General features: G+C 38.6%; 1 protein-coding gene and 1 long non-coding RNA gene across 16 annotated transcripts in view; one reads left to right on the forward strand and one right to left on the reverse strand.

Moving 5' to 3' along the window:
- The window catches only part of atp2b2 (ATPase plasma membrane Ca2+ transporting 2), a 236,509-nt gene that overhangs the window by 15,306 nt on the left and 203,969 nt on the right, over nucleotides 1–17,234 (reverse strand). For all 15 annotated transcript variants that reach the window (XM_065265906.1, XM_065265905.1, XM_065265912.2 and 12 more), the window contains 8 exons: nucleotides 15,405–15,584; nucleotides 7,625–7,712; nucleotides 6,887–6,993; nucleotides 5,941–6,132; nucleotides 2,393–2,606; nucleotides 2,020–2,231; nucleotides 1,572–1,679; nucleotides 582–767 (listed from right to left, as the gene is read on the reverse strand). In XM_065265906.1, coding sequence (XP_065121978.1) covers nucleotides 582–767; nucleotides 1,572–1,679; nucleotides 2,020–2,231; nucleotides 2,393–2,606; nucleotides 5,941–6,132; nucleotides 6,887–6,993; nucleotides 7,625–7,712; nucleotides 15,405–15,584 — 1,287 coding nt within the window. The remainder of the gene's footprint in view (nucleotides 1–581; nucleotides 768–1,571; nucleotides 1,680–2,019; nucleotides 2,232–2,392; nucleotides 2,607–5,940; nucleotides 6,133–6,886; nucleotides 6,994–7,624; nucleotides 7,713–15,404; nucleotides 15,585–17,234) is intronic.
- Nucleotides 12,504–14,630, forward strand: LOC141280707 (uncharacterized). The gene is made up of 2 exons (XR_012334992.1): nucleotides 12,504–13,889; nucleotides 14,331–14,630. It is a non-coding gene; the product is annotated as an uncharacterized lncRNA (long non-coding RNA).

Here is a 17,234-nt window from a genome sequence, read left to right on the forward strand (position 1 = left end):
CGTGGCTTTCACTATTGGTTTGGGAGCTCATCTTCCAAAACTTGGCAAGGAGCGTCATATTTCCGATTACGTTACTGAGGTATTCAGCCAATCTCAACGCACTGGATAGCTGGCCAATCAGTTCACACCCGTTGACACCGCGCTTTCTCACAACGATGAGCTTTGTACCAAACGACCTGTTTCAGATGGGCGGGACTTAGAGGTGCTAAAAAAATGTATGGTATGTGGAAAATAATGATTTTTTTTAACCATAAACCACACGAACACATTGTATTACACCAAATACACACAGTAATGTGCTTTCTAGCCCTATAATATGACCCCTTTAACACAAGTGCTGCAGTTTCTGTCAGTAATGTAGTTTGCCATTCAGTCAAGCTGTGGTTCAACCTCTGCACTGTTCTAAATCTGTTGTGTAAAACACGCTGCCAGAGGCGCAGATGCTTCAATCCCAAGTGCATAAATACAACTGATGTACAAGCATAAGTACAGTACAGTACAGTACAGTATAGTTACGTCATGCAGTTTCCATTTCAATGCACAATTCATGCATAATACAACAGACTGATGATGATTCTTACCTGGGTCTGGATTCTGTTAAGGCCCCTAAACCAGAGGATCTGCCCTCGCCGCAGTTCTCTCTCTGCATGATCGATCTCCTCCTGGTCCTCGTTGAGTTCTTCTTCTGGCGTCATTTCATCCTTCTGCGTCAGCCGACCGGCTCCTTTCAGGAACCTCAGCTTGCTGTTCGGGATTGTTGATATGACCTGATCCACAGTGAAAATGCACATAATATATACTTTTATAAACATTCAGGTATATAAGTTTAACCATTTTTAAACTTGCAGAAGAAGAACCAGTTTGTGAAAACATTTGCATCATAATTAGGGGTTAAGCCCTAAAGGGGCAAAGATTATTGTAATTGTTAGTTTTCTTATTATTCTGCTTCTTATTCTTCTTCCGTCATTGCATCTATTGCAGCCTACATAAGTGTAAGTAGGAAAATTATGAAATTTGGCACACAGTTAGAGGACTGTCTGAAATGTTACCACACCAAATTTTGGAGTCTCTATGTCAAACCCTCTCAGTGTCAACGAATTTTAAGTATAGCACGATTCGAGGCAAGTTAGTCCAGAGCTGGGAAAGAGTGCTTTAAAAACATGTGCGAATATCTCTGCACCCGTAGATGAAGTTTTCCTAAATTCTTTAAACTGCTCACCCAAACTCTACTTAATTTATTTTTGTTTTCTTGTTTGGCTTGACTGGTATTGATGCTTGCAGCTATATTTGTATTTTGTTCACGTTTATGCTTGTTTATAAAAATCACGCACAGTAAACAAAATGCACTAATTTTTTATTTTTTACCAAAAAAAAAACTGTTATTTACATTACATTTATGCATTTGGCAGACACTTTTCCAAAGCGACTTACTGTACAGCATATTACAAGGTACACACTTTTTATTAGCATGTGTGTTCCCTGGGTTTGAACTCTTGACCTTTTTTCTCCGCTAACGTAATGCTCTTCAACTAAGCTATACAGGAGCACAAACAAAAAACGAAAACGCTTACCTGTCCCCAAACCAGTTCTCCCAGCCCAAGGAACACACACCACATCCACTTCTCCAGATCAAGAGGAGAACAGCTGAATGGTTTTCCTCCAAACTGCACAATCACAATCTGAAATGTGAGGAGGGAATGAACATACTTGTTAAATTTTTGGACTAACTGGATAACGCAACTTTAACTTGTTACTGTATCATCCAGCACATATATGCACTGATCAAGCATTTGGATTCGGCTTAAATGCGGACTTTGCTCCAAGGCACAGCTTAATATGCAGAGGCGATTTCCATATAAATGAGATTGTTGAAGGCTGATCCCCTGAAAAGTGTGCTCTGGCTCTGTTCGGCCAGCCTGACACAGCAACATTATTGGTATGAGTTTGTGCTGAGACTCTCTGTTTCTTTGACCAGTATGATAACATCTTTAAAATGTTGAATCATGAACCTGCTGATACCTGAATTGCAAAAGTGCCCAGAACAATAGAGCAGAAGATGGGATTTCTGAAGATGCCGTCAAACACGTTCCTCTCTCCGTGGATCTTGCGGGCATTGATCTCGTTGAAGAGCTGCATCATGACAAAGGTGTTGAAGATGATGGTGTAGTGCTCAGATGGAGGTGAATGCAGCGGAGCATGTCTGCCACTGTCAATGTCAAAGATCTGCTCACCTGGATCATGTGGAAACGTGAGTTAAGATCATACAGATATTTCAACTAAGTCATGGCTCATATGGACTTTTAATCTTTTTTTATCTTTAATCTTTATGAATCACATTGTAATCCTTTAAAATAAACCAGTTTTCTTTAAATGTACTGTATAGTAAACTTACCCACAAACAGCAGTGTGAAGATGATTATGAGCTGGTAGACACCGTGGCCCAGGATGTTCTTGGTCATGGTACTAGAGATCAGAGGTTTGTTTCGACCGTAGGGTTTTCTCATCAACAAAGATTCAGTAGGAGGTTCGGTGGCTAAAGCCAGAGATGCAAAAGTGTCCATGATCAGGTTAACCCACAACATCTGCACTGCTTTAAGAGGAGAATCCTGTAAGAACACATCACATATGATCTGTTAAAGGACACATATAATGCAAAATCCACTTTTACAAGGTGTACAGTGTGTAAACTACTTTTTTTTAATCCTCATTAAACCAAAAGAGTCTCATTGGACATGCTGTTTTGATTCTCTTGTTAATGTGACATCACATTGATAAAGCCCTGCCCACATCCACTGACTGACTGCTTAATTTACCCAAAAGCTTTTCTGAATGTGTTTGTTAACATGTTGTAGCACTCATGTGGCTAACAATACTATGGACTCAGACTGTATTCACGGGAATAAGATCTATTTTTACTAAGATCTCTCTCTATCTGTTGGTAAGGGAGTAATGAGTAGTAGCTCATGTGGATTTAAAGGTAAATACATAAATAGAGGCATTATGGACAAGCTATTGCAAATTATCTTTGGGGCAGACGCGTCATGCCCATTCAAACTGAGGGGGCACATGCCCCCTTGTTTTTTTTTTTTTGAGCCAAATGGATTTTGCATGCAACTTCAAAATCAAAAAAACGTCCATTAATCTGTTATTTGACTTTTAATCTGTTTAATATGCACAATATTATCCATTCTGTGCTGCATCCTTGTGAGATTTTCACATTCGTGTTACATTACTTTATTCCAGGGCAGGCACAGACGTTATTAGTGTCTGAGCGTGCTCACGGGCTCTTTGCTTTTGCTGTTGCATTTTGCTCTCTGAGGAATTAAAACGTGTAAGAAATGCTCACAACATTTCCAAACCCCAGTACGGTAATGTGCAGTTAACCTCCTCTGTGTAGAAAATGTATGGTTTAAAATGTGACAGTCTCAACGTTATATTAGTAGAGATTTCTAGATTCATCTACTTGGTACAACGCCAAAGTTCGTCAGAGTTCACGGGGGCGCGGAATCACACATGTGCACATATGAGGTCAAATTTGTTGCAATAATGCATTCCTCTAATAATTTATCTACAATTTTTTTTTATCATTATTGAACATTAAAGTCAATCACGTGGCTATAGGTTGTGTCATTTTCGCTGTTTATATACTTTATGGATTTAAAATTACATTAATTTTAGAGGATAATGCAGTTGTTGTGCAAAATGCATTAATGACACAATTAAACAAGTACTTTATTAAAACTTAAATAAATAAAACATGCCGTTAAAGATGTAAATATGATACCAATATGTCATTATTCCAATTGAATAGAATTTGATATGAAAGTTAGTCAACACTTTTATTTTGGAGGTTTTTGCATTAAAGCAGGGGTCATTAAATTGTTAGAAATGTAGGTGCCATGGAAAAGACTGAAAGCTCTCTAATATTTCGTTTGATGTCTGTGTATGCACACATTTCTGTGAGCTGTGCACACTGTGCCCCTTAAAAAAAATTGGTGCATGACGCCCCTGCTTTGGGGTATTTTGAGCTGAAAGTTCTCAGGCACATTCTAGGCACACCTGGGACTTGTATTACTTCTTGTAAAAATAGGTATAATATGTGCAGTTTAAATCACATTGCATTCTGGTTGTTGAAATCTCTGTCTGTTAAATCCAGACTAAAGTCTTATAATCAAATAAAATTATGTTTGATTTCACTTATTGATTTTACATTGAACTCAGTCAATATTAAAGATATCAAGCTTATATTTTCACTGAATGTTCTTTTTATCAGTAGTTCTCAAACCAGGGGCCGGGGCCGCGAGATGGTGCCAGGGGGTCCCAGTTTTATGACATTTTATAAAATACATTAATTTATCATGAATTCTGTGTAATTAAACCTAAAAAAATTTTTTGTTTAATTAAAATGTTCAATAATAAAAAAAATCATAAATTTACTGCAACGTACACAAGGGGGGGCCACAAGTGAAAAAAGTTTGAGAACCACCGCTTTATATCATGTAGGATGATTTTACTGAGCTGTTGACTGATATGACTACATATTGTAATGCAGATACGTAGACCCTTAAACTGACATTTTATTTGACTTGTTATCTCAATTTTAGACAAAGTGTCTATTTTTTAATTTCATTAGAACAACAACCTCATTCTCATAACAGTTCAGACTCTTCAGACACTAGCACTATACTGCATCATTTATTAGGTCTGTGGTCCTCAAGAAAAATTTAACAATGTTATTTTAGATCATAGGCATACAGTTAAGTCTTTGGCCTTGGCCTAGTAATCTACTTGCTACTCTCCAGATTTTGTATTTATTGTCTATCGGTCTAAGTTAAGATTTTTATGGTAGGTAAAAAAACACGTATTTTGTGGGTTTGCGCATGTTGAGGTGTTGTGTAGGGTGACCGACCATTCGTGCCATTTTTGTGCCCTGGCCAGGATTTCGTGTGCGTCTTCCGGAAATCGTATTTGTCGGTTGCTTTTCTAAAAATAGAACCTGAAATAATAAACCTCGATGACAAACCGCAGTCCACAAATACGACTTCTGTAAGGCACTGGCCAGGACGCGTCCCGGAAAAATGGCCACCCTAGTGTTGTGTATGTCGGAGGCATTGCTATGCTGTTTTTATAGTAATCTGAGTGGTCTCTTGATACGCTTGAGTCCCATTCATTCTAAGTCTTTATTACACGGCTCTCTGGAATGCTTGATTCTGATTGGTCAGTTGAGACATTTGCAGGTTCGTTCTTTTCGAATAATAACCGCTCCAAAATAATAACGCATAGCCGGTGCTACTTTTACGAGTAAGATCGCTCCGCGCCAATAAAGATCAATAAAGATTACTGTCTGTTTGGCGCCATCTTGTGACAAACACTGGACAACCACGACAAGACACAGAGAGCTTACTGAGACTGAACTTGACAAAATAGAGCATGACAGCTACGAAGCCAACACACAAAAAAATACAGAATGGGCATTAAAACTTCTCAAAGACTGGCTAAAAGAGAAAAAAATGGAGACAGACAAGTATGAAGCAGAGGATCTTAATAAGGTATTACGATCATTTTATGCATCTGTGCAAAGTTTCGCGGAAGGATAAAAATGTTAATTTAAAACAAATATGCCAATAAAATGTTTCAAATTCATATTCATGTCCAGTTTTTTTTCTTATGTGACAAGTAGCCGTGTAATAAGCGGGATAATGTAGAGTCAGCCGGTAGTTATCGGGAAATAAGCCCCTTCAGTGTGATACAAGACCCTCCGCTTCGCGTCGGGTCCTGATCACACTGTCGGGGCTTATTTCCCGATAACTACCGGCTGCCTCTACATTATCCCTTACTTATGGGATTTTTTATAATCTGTCAGTTGTCAATTTGTACATGCGATCACTTATCATAAATGAACATTAATGGTTTGAGCAGAGGTAGATCTTATTGACAGACCTGTGTGATACAGGCTCCGGTGAAGGCAACGATCACAGCCACCACATTAACTGTCAGCTGGAACTGAAGGAACTTTGAGATGCTGTCATAGACGTTGCGTCCCCACATCACAGCCTTCACAATGCTGGAGAAATTATCATCTGTCAGGATGATGTCAGATGCCTCTTTGGCCACATCTGTCCCTGCAATTCCCTGTCAACAAACAAATATACATATTAGTTACAAATAACATAACACAATCTCTGTAAACACAAGTCTTAAATACAAGTGTTATACAGTTTGGCTTTTCAAGTTTACTTATCTTGTTTAAAACAGTTTTGTTAAGAAACATATTAGATGTCATAATGTTAAATTATTAAAATGCTTTATGGCAGTATTTGTTGTACTGCCCTTATAGTAAAAAAAAAAAACGATTATCTACTGTAATACATTTATTCCACTTTTGATTTGCAAGTAAACATATTATATCTACAATTATAAGGGATGAGACAAAAACTACATGTAAGAGCAAGACTAAACCGGACAGTTAGTGTGGCGTGTATTCGTTCTCATGTTTTACCACACAATGTGTTTATGAAAACTAGCTTGAAGGACTGTATTCCCTTAAGCCACAGCTGACAGAAAAATCATGGTAAATACCACAGCGAGGAAGCGGCCCGCAGGCAGAGCGTGTCAGTTTGATAAAGAGGAACACAAGAACAAGCTCTCCGATGCCACAGCTAAACTCGTGAAAATCGCAAGGGGGTGCTGACACGAGCTGTATTTTCGGCTCATGCGAGCACCGGCTGTAAAAAGAAGCTCATTGCACTAGGGGGCGATCTGGTGCTGTGTGATAATACTGAAAATGAGGACAGTCCGTATCTGAGTACAGACTCCAGGATGAAATTACAACATCACAGGCTGCTTTTCCACAGCTTAATGAATTTGGCAGTGTAATGGTTCTCACCATGGCAAAACCGACATCGGCTTTCTTAAGGGCCGGACCGTCATTGGTTCCATCACCGGTTACAGCCACCACCTGCCTCTGGTCCACAAGAGTACTATCAATTATACCTGTTAGACAATAAAAAAACTGTATTATTATACAGAGAGTTTCCAATTCATGAGATCTTATTATTATTATTTATTTCATCTGATTATTCTTAATTATCTTTTAGCATTTTAAAGTGTAAGATTTATAAAAAATTAAAAGAATGGTTGCCTAAAATGCAGTAGACAGGATTTGAACTAATCATAAAATCATGTTACTTAAAGGTGTAGCGGAGGATTTTCTCGAATTTAGGAAAGAACCGCCTTGCCTCGCCTAAAAAATGCAATTGCGCAACACTCCTGATTGACAACTAGGAGGACCAATAGTCTTGATGATCCACCCGGAAAAAGAAAATCCTCCGCAATACCTTTAATGTAAAGAGCATGCTGTGAAAATGTAATCTTGATATCTTTAATATTGACTAAGGCCAAGTCAAAGATTAAAACTACAGAGAAATTCATTGAAATGATCTTGGTCTTGGTTTCACATTCAAAAAATATAATATGAAGTTATTACAAAGTGTTACTGTATGTTATGTCTTAGATGGTGTTAACACAAGCAACCTAAACACTGAAGCAATATAAATGCATTTTCTCAAGATGTCTTCAAAAGAATACATCTGTTCTTCTGTTTCTCATATGAGCTCATACATACCTTTGACAAGTGTGTGTTTGTCTGTCGGTGAAGATCTGGCCAACACTCGGAGTTTGGGCCAAACCTTATCAATGCGTTCCTGCTCGACCTGTTGAACACAACACAAGTCTTCGATCAAGCCCCTGAAAAGTGTCTGTACACCCGTGCAATAAAATGCATAAAGCTGGCAGTGGTTTATTATGTGAAAATGTATTTGGCTGGAAGAAATGGTCATTCATCAGAAAAAGCAGTAAAATGCAGCAATCACATTTACATAAAATTGTGTATAAAAATACACCGTCAATCATTTACATGTGGATTGTCCAATACTTAAAAAATAATCATCTATCAATGTGTTCAATAGCAATCATGAATCACAGCTCAGCATTACTTACAGAGAATAAAATGTAACTAATGTAATAACTACATAATAAAATAGGCAATAAATTATGAGAATACTGCAATAAAACAACTTCAAAGTAACAGGGTGGTTATACTCTACAATGTGGCTGAACATCAGTTATGTAATAAATTTCAGCAATAAACCCTATGAAGCTGTGCTTTAGTGAAGCAATAAAACATAGCTCTTCTGAATTCACCGCGTTTTTCACAGTGCTTGCTGCTATAAACACACAGCAACAAAAAGATCCCTGTAATTCAAACTAAATATATTCTTTAGCTACAGTATGTATGGTAGTTTTTCAGAAAGAATTCTGCAAAGCAACTACTAATGTGCAGGAGTACCTGAGTACTTGAAGATGAAAGCGACGAATTATTGTGTGTGTGCAATTTTACTCTGTTCTGATTGGTTATGGTGCCATTTTGAGCTGTAACTAAAGGTCTGGTGAGCCTTGCGAGAGTAAAGATTTGGAACAATGGAACGTGCAGTGATTTCTGGCTTTACTTCAATAAATTAGACAAAGGCTGCGTCCTTGCCAGAAGTAGTAGGTCATCCAGGTACTTTTCACATACTGCTTTTGGAATACTAGGAATTCAGACATATTACTCAGCTCGCCTACTGCTTTTTGCCTACTTTGGAAGTAGGCGGTTCGGATGCAGCCAAAATCTATCATGACTAGAGCTGTCAAAATTAATAACACATTAAAGGAATAGTCTACTCATTTTCAATATTAAAATATGTTATTACCTTAACTAAGAAGAGTTGATACATCCCTCTATCATCTTAGTGCGTGCACATAAGCGCTGGGGCGCGCTGCGACACTTCGATAGCATTTAGCTTAGCCCCATTCATTCAATGGTACCACTCAGAGATAAAGTTAGAAGTGACCAAACACATCAACATTTTTCCTATTTAAGACGAGTAGTTATACCAACCCAGTCTCACCCCATGTCGTCAATATTTGACGACACTTGACCATTCGTCATATGTTGACGCGAAGGGTATACCTTTCGCGTCATTTTTTGACGAACTGGGGACTTCAATACTATTACGTCCGTTGCATTCTCTTTCCTATTTTCTTACCATTTCCGCGTCGGTTTAGGGTTAGATTTACATAATGACATCCCTACCCAAACCTAACTCTAACCCCAACGCCAGGTGACAACTGTTTCATTTCGCGTACCTAACTCTAACCCCAACGCCAGGTGACAACTGTTTAATTTCGCGTACACTGTTTAATTTTGCGTAATCTAACCCTAAACCGACGCGAAAATGGTAAGAAAATAGGAAAGAGAATGCAACGGACGTAATAGTATTGAAGTCCCCAGTTCGTCAAAAAATGACGCGAAAGGTATACCCTTCGCGTCAACATATGACGAATGGTCAAGTGTCGTCAAATATTGACGACATGGGGTGAGACTGTGTTAATTATACGAGCAAGTTTGGTGGTACAAAATAAAACGTAGCGCTTTTCTAAGCGGATTTAAAAGAGGAACTATATTGTATGGCGGAAAAGCACTTTTGGGAGTACTTCGACTCGCCTGAAAAATCCGCTCCCCTTCTCCCTCTCATAATGAGAGAGGGAGGGTGTTACTGCGCCGAGTCGAAGTACTCCCAAAAGTGCTGTTCCGCCATACAATATAGTTCCTCTTTTAAATCCGCTTAGAAAAGCGCTATGTTTTATTTTGTACCACCAAACTTGCTCGTATAACTACGCTTACGTGCACGCACTAAGATGATAGAGGGATGTATCAACTCTTTTAGTTAAGGTAATAACATATTTTAATATTGAAAATGAGTAGACTATTCCTTTAACTTAAATTTATTTTTAACTACACACCAGTCGCGGTAGAGGCGTCAAGCGCGAGTGATTTCAATGCATTGACGCGCGTCTGGAGGTCTTGCCTCATTCGCGATTCCGCCTCATTCGTGCTTCTAGTTTGCGCGAATTGAGCGTCTGGCGCGGTACACGCTGTACGCACGAATGGTGCTTTTTGTGCATTTTGCGTTTGATGCCCGAGTTGAAAAATTTGAACTGTGGCGGATTTTCGCGGCGCGTTAACCAATCAGGAGCCTGCTTGCTGCTATGGCGGCAGCCCCGCCCAGAGTCACTCATTTAACATGGAGGAACACTTGATATTGTCCGTGAGCAGTCACCCAGAGTTATGCGACACAAGTACTTATTTCTATAGAGACAGGAATTAAAAAGGACCTCGCTTGGAAGAGTGTCAGTGAGGATATTTGGCAACCTGATAAGTTGTAAACAGTGATGGGCAGTAACGCGTTAGAAGTAACGCGTTACTGTAATCCGATTACTTTTTTCAATTAACGAGTAAAGTAAAACGAGTAATTAGATTACTGTTACTTCCCCGTTAGCAGACTGCGTTACTGCGTTATTTTTTAATCTTGATTTTGTTTCGTGAGACTCTCTCGTGTCGTGACGCGAGTCGAGTGACAATGACGTATGAGCGCCGCGCCGTCAGTTAGTGTATTGTTGAACGTGAGAAGACAACATGGAGCGCGGAAGAGAACAAGACTATGCAGCGTTTAATGCTTGGAAGTACCGACATTACTTTGAGTTTAACCCAGTTAAAGGTGACAAAAACATCAGCGTCCGCTGTACACTCTGCGTGGGAATAAAACTTTTATCCACAGCGAAAAATTCCACCTCAGATCTAAGCAAACACCTAGCAAGCCGGCACAGCAATGTGAAACTTACTGAAAAAATCCCTGAACCCCCAGCTGACATGACCGCTGTGGCTCCATCTCATCCACGTTCACACGAAATCTGATGTAAAACAACAGACTATATATATGTATTTCATGGATTATTGGACAAGCTGACGTGACCTCTGCGGCTCCATCTCACGTTCACGCGAAATCTGATGTAAACAACAGACTACTATATTTCATGGATTATACGCATTTGTGGACAAAAAATGTCATTTGATTAATTTTATTAGACTGATTTCATGGGTTATTCACACAACTGAAACAGACCGGATTCGACTCGCGATCGTTATAAGGTAAGAAGTCCCGTTTATATTTTGCATCTAGTCATCTGGACTTCTGTAACAAAATACATTTCTGATGCTAGAGCATGTATCTCAAAACAGAGACAATCACCATACAATGATGCTTAACCCGTAGACCTTTTAAACGATGTATAGTAATGTTGATATTAATATTAGTAATCTTTGTAGACAGTATGCTATATAGATATTGTTTGCAGGCTTAGAAAAAAATGACGCCATCACGCCCACGAATTAGTGCGCGTCGAGAGGTTAAAACAGATAATGTTTCATTTGATTCAATTTCAGATGATGGAATATGCAGAAAGAATTCAATTCAATTCAATTCAATTTTATTTATATAGCGCTTTTCACAAAAGTCAATTGTTTCAAAGCAGCTTTACATAAATAGAAGCAGTGAAAAGCACAGAAAAACGACAGATAGCACAACAAAAAACAAAATAATAATACATAGAATAAGCACCTTAAGTTTTTCCCTTAAGTATGACACTTAAGGGGTAAATTCCCCTTACCTACAGTAAGAGAATAATTTAAGGGTGTGGCATACAGTATAATCCCTTAAATGGTTCTCTTAGGTAAGGGTAATCGTTAAATGTTTCACGACAGCGACCCAGGTTTAAAAAATACTATTGTTGCCATGGAGATGCAACAGAAAAAGCTTAAGGTTTTTTTTGCAACACCCTTAAGTTGAAATGAAACATAAGGGTGAATTTAAGGGAAAATTACACTTAAGGTGCTTTATGCAACTGGGCCCTGTTGCATACTGTAGCATATTCAGGTCGTGCATCATGTTTTTGAAAAGTAATTAGTAAAGTAACTAGTAAAGTAACTAATTACTTTTGAAAATAAGTAATCAGTAAAGTAACGGGATTACTTTCTTAGGGAAGTAATCAGTAATCAGTAACTAATTACTATTTCCAAGTAACTTGACCAACACTGGTTGTAAATACACATTTCACTTTTGACTCACGTGACGTTTATCGACCCGTGGCATTCCCGCCATTTTTTTAACTATTTTCCATCTATATGTGACCAAAAACAAACCGGTAACTCTCTCGATGAATGCATGATCAACATCAGCTATGTTGCAAATAGACAACCATAGCACTTGCCCCTCCCACAAGAAGCGGATTTCGCCTCTGACACGCGTCAAATGCTTGCTTTACTCTAGACGCACGAATGCATTAAAAATGTTTAAGCGGCAAACTAGATGTAAAGTAGCCATGATTTTGACGCCTCAAATGCAGCTGATGTGAAACCACGGTTAGACAGTAACTAGTCATCAAACTTCTAAAATGATCTTTAATTGAATGTTTTCTGAGAGGTTTACCATCCTAAATGCTTAACTAAAACAAATGTTGTGTGTCCATCAACATTCACATCTGAGATTTTGGTTTTGATTTGTAAAACTTGCAAGACTTAAAAAAAACTTACGTACAGGACGTGCTTTATGTTAAAAAAGTTATTAAAACTTCTTAACACGCACCGGCCCGGCGGCGGTCCCTAGGGGGCGTTTTTACGTGTTTTTGTACTTTGTTTAACATCAAATATTCAATCAACAATCATAAACTTTGCATTATTTGAAAGTTTAAACACTCAAAATTCATGTTCTGAGCTTATTTTTGCAATCAATACACTGGTGTGGAAAGGGTTACATGAAATGCAGACGGAACGCATATAAAAATGGGTGTGGGTACTCACATGTCTTGCCATATGGTTCTGATCATCTCTGACAATTCCCAAAAACTTCAACGTACATTGCAACGTAAGGGTCCACTGTTCAAAAAGCATCCCACGTTTTAATCCAAAACAACGAAAAATAGTGATAAATCCAGCAATACCCTCCTTTATTTACATCCACGCGTCCGCTAAGTATGATCGATCATGTTTATTTTCTATCAAATATCGAGTTTTATCAGTGAAAATCCATCTCTTCCTGCTTCGTTAGACTCTTCCGATAAATATCCCGCCCTATTTTTCTGTTTTGTTCAATCAGATAAGGTTTGACAACTCAAAATGAATCGGGAACACCGATTTGCCCAGACAGATGTCCTTCAGCTAACCATAGGCTTTTGACTGGATTACGCCAAAACAAAGCCAGCCAATGCTTAGCCAGCAAAGTTTTGATGGGCAGGGGTAGTAACCAATCATGAAACGATTACAAGGATTCAACTTACGTCAGTAAAGTAGCCTGGTTAGCCAGACCTACATCAAGATGTAAGGTCTGGCAACTCTTCACACAAACGGCTCAATGCAAGGGGCGGGATATAAGGTTGTCCCTCAAAATGCCTCTGCACGCAATAGGATAGCGCTATGACCAATCAGGGCAACGAAGAACGAAGTTTTCAAGTAGGAACCGTCGCAGCTCTGTCGTCATCATGTTAAGCCCGCCCCACAGACGCTACACACGATGTGATTGGCCTGACCAAATTTTGGTTTTTGGAGCTGTTAAGTGTATTGTGAGTGCCTAGACTAAACCCTGGCAGCAAATATATTTTGCGGCCGCTAGGGTGCGTCTAGATTTCTAGGCTATCAGTAAAGTGTACTTCTGCGCAAATCTACAGAAGCGCATGGAGAGGAATGCCCACGCCCCCTCCCTGCGCGTTTGTTTGTTTGGGTAGCATAGCAGCCGGCTAGGCTCTCCGGAGCCGCTGAGAAACCTCTCAAAGGTTAGATATAACATCTCCATTGTGGATTGTCGACTGAAGAGGACTTGTTTGTGTTGAGAGTGTTTTGGAGAAGTTGATAAAGAGCATGATCGCGGAGCAAAGATACAAGATTGGATATAAACGAAACCGCGTCGTCGACGAGAGATGGACCGGACTATGAGCTCAGCTGCGCTCGCTTGGATAAAGTAAGTGGATTCTTTTGTTCATTAGTTATTTTACGTTACATTTCTAGTTTCTTGTTAGCTGTTTTGATTATAAAGTAACAGTGGAGATGACTAAAATACGAGTTTTACATGGTTTCATTTTCTATGACATGTTATATAAATGAATCATTTTTATAGCTATATGAATCAAATGCACAGAATATACAAACTAAAAACAAGATATGTGGTGGAAAATATGAGTATTACCAGCTGAGAATTATAGGTTATTTGGCAAACATAAGACATTTGTAATTATAAATATATTCATGTAATGTGTGTATGTGTGTATGTATTATGTTCATGTATATTACATCATAGTTTCTCATACAAATAGTTGTATGTCTCTAACTTTTGACTCAAACTAAAATCCTCTCTTGCTTTGTGTGTGTCTGTGTTGTGTTGTGTTGTGATGTGATGTAACAGGTCTTCAGCTGACATCCAGAGGAGGACTGGAATCTGGAGTGCATTCATGAGCGACCACATTCAAAATAGCAAGTATTTTGTTATAATGTGCAAATGTTTTTTTCTGAAATAGTTTTTTCTATGTGCTTTGGTGGGCAGAGAAGTTCTGAATTGATATACATCATGTAATATGTAGTCCTGACTCATTTTCTTTTGATAATCATGTCATTTTGTTATCATGTGTATATTTGGAGTTTCCAAGTGCACTTTTTCTGAAAGGACGCCTGGACTTTTTTGAAATAAAAGCTCACAGAAACAACATTTTTTGGAGTATCATTCTCAAATTTGAATCACAGCATGGTCAGACATTCAGTTTACCTATATGGTGTCCCCAGGTGTCTCAGATGACCATTTCATACCTTTTTTGCTAAGTGAATGTTATTTAAAGAAAAACGGAAGTCATTTAATGTATATTTTACCTTGTTTTACTCTGTTTCTTTACTACTCTGAGTTGTTATGACTATTAGGCAACAATATGTCAAGTGTCTAGTTTCAAACAAGACCAGAATTATGAATATAGACCATAGGGTTTAAGAGCTGCAGACGTTTTAGTTTGGAGTTGTCGTTTTTCAGAAAATGCTCAAAAATAGAAGTGCTGGCTAACAGGTTAAAGGGGACATTTAAGTGCACCTCATACAGTGCCGTGGTTGGATAGTGCAGATCAAGGGGTGGTATTATCCTCTTCTGACATCACAAGGGGAGCCAAATTTCAATTACCTATTTTTCACATGCTTGCAGAGAATGATTTACCAAACCAAGTTACTGGGTTGTTCTATTTCACATTTTCTAGGTTGATAGAAGCACTGGGGACCCAATTATAGCACTTAAACATGGAAAAGTCAGATTTTCATTATGTCCACTTTAAGAGAGATGTTAAAATAGTTATGTCATCTTTCTCATACTGACAGACATATGTCTTAAGTGAATGTTTGATTAACTGTTGAGGAAAAATATCTGATGCGTAACATTACATTAGATCATTCAGAAATTCATAACTTAAGTAAGGATAGTTTTTAATGTAGAGTATTACAGTACCTCTCCTTTCTCATTCCTGATTCTTCTGTTGAACTCTTTCCCATCGATGCACAGGAAATCTTCTCCGGGGTGGATAATCCCGCACTTGATTGCGATGGCTCTCGCGGTGTTGATGTTGTCTCCCGTCACCATACGCACAGTGATGCCTGCACGCTGGCACTTCAGGATGGCATCTGGCACCTGTGGGCACAAAAGTGGGCTTTGAGTACCTCTGTCTGCTAAGCACAGGAGTCTCTGCAAACCACAGAGCAGTGTCTTCCCTGGCAGTGAACGGGAACAGCATGCAAAACACACATGATTCGATGAGACCGCAGGATTCATCCTTTAACGTCTTACTTTGTGGAGAGCTGGCACGTTTAGATGCTGCGGTGAAAGATGTGAATGCTCATTAGGAGAAATTCAAAGAGGTTCATAAAGGTCCTGATGTAATTATGCATTGGTGCTTTCTCACGCAACAAAGGAGAGAATGAATCATTAGCGGTTTAGTTTGTGTGATCGACATGATTGACTGTGGTTTTTGAGGTTGTTAGCAGTGAAAAATCGAAACTGACTCATTTTTTAAGCATTACTTTTAAAAACATTGTCCAATTATTCTCATTACTTAAATGCAAATAAAATCTGACTGCCATTACTGTAGATGAAGATGAAATATGATCTTTTCAATTGGATATTTTCCAGTCTTGTTTACTTTACAGCTTGCATAATTGATATTTCATCCTGACGCAGTATATACTTATTAAACGCTAGAGTCTTGGCAGAAAAATTAATCCAGGCACAGACATGAAAATGGGCGACGGTCTAGACACCGAAGTGTGAGATGGTATCTCCTTGACTAGACGTCCAAGTATTTCTGAGAAATGTCAAGATGATCCAGCTTAACTCGTCAGGAACTTCATTAATAAAACATAATACCAAAGAGGAAGGTGGCTGGTAACACTAGACTTTTTAGACCAATGGATTTATTTACAGATTCTCTGGTTTCACCTGCTTTAATCGAGAGAGGAGCACCTCGTGTTGCACCCGGTGTAAAATTAACATAGTGTTAATATGAATGTGATGAAACCTGTGTCGTGTTTTCAAAACGCTACTATGCAAACCAATGAAATGTTCAAAATCATATCACTGCTGTTTGGAAGGAGAACAGAGGGTTCATCTTGAAAGTCATTTTGTGTTCCCACATTTTGTTATACTGCAGATCTTGCTTTCTGGGACAGACTTCAACAAACTGACAATTACTGAGCGTGGCTTTAGAGACAGAGTTAGAAAACGGCAAAGCAAACAAACTGCGTGATAAAAGAAAGATATTAAATAATGCAGCAGTATAGACGCCTCCTCTGTCCCTGTGTGTGAAGATCTGCCATCAGCTGAGAAGGTGTTTTTAAAGAACGCATATAGACCTGACGCAATGTCTTCTCAAATTCCCATCATTTCTTTTTCAAAGCATCCTAACCCATTTAAATTATAGCTGAGATGCTTTTTGTGTTGTCTAACGGATTACATTCAAATAGAAGAGTCATTTTTTGGACACTTGAAATCTTGAGAAAAGAGCCTTCTTTAAAGGGTTTTTTTTACACTGGGAATGTTTGCTGTGGTGTGATTGTTCCTGGTGTCCCCCACAGCATTGGTCTGGTTTCACATTGCATTCATCTTACCAACGCGCACATACTAAAGGAGGAAAAACAGACCGGTGACATGGAAGATAATTTTGAAAAAAAAATTACCCCTGAAATGAAGACTTCTGGTGAAAATAGTGGAAACTAATTAATAAATTTAGATAAATATATTTTATACAACTCCTTAGGCCTAAATATTTAATGAATAGCAAAGTAT

This window comes from Paramisgurnus dabryanus, chromosome 14, assembly GCF_030506205.2.
Source record: "Paramisgurnus dabryanus chromosome 14, PD_genome_1.1, whole genome shotgun sequence".
Classification (NCBI taxonomy): domain Eukaryota; kingdom Metazoa; phylum Chordata; class Actinopteri; order Cypriniformes; family Cobitidae; genus Paramisgurnus; species Paramisgurnus dabryanus.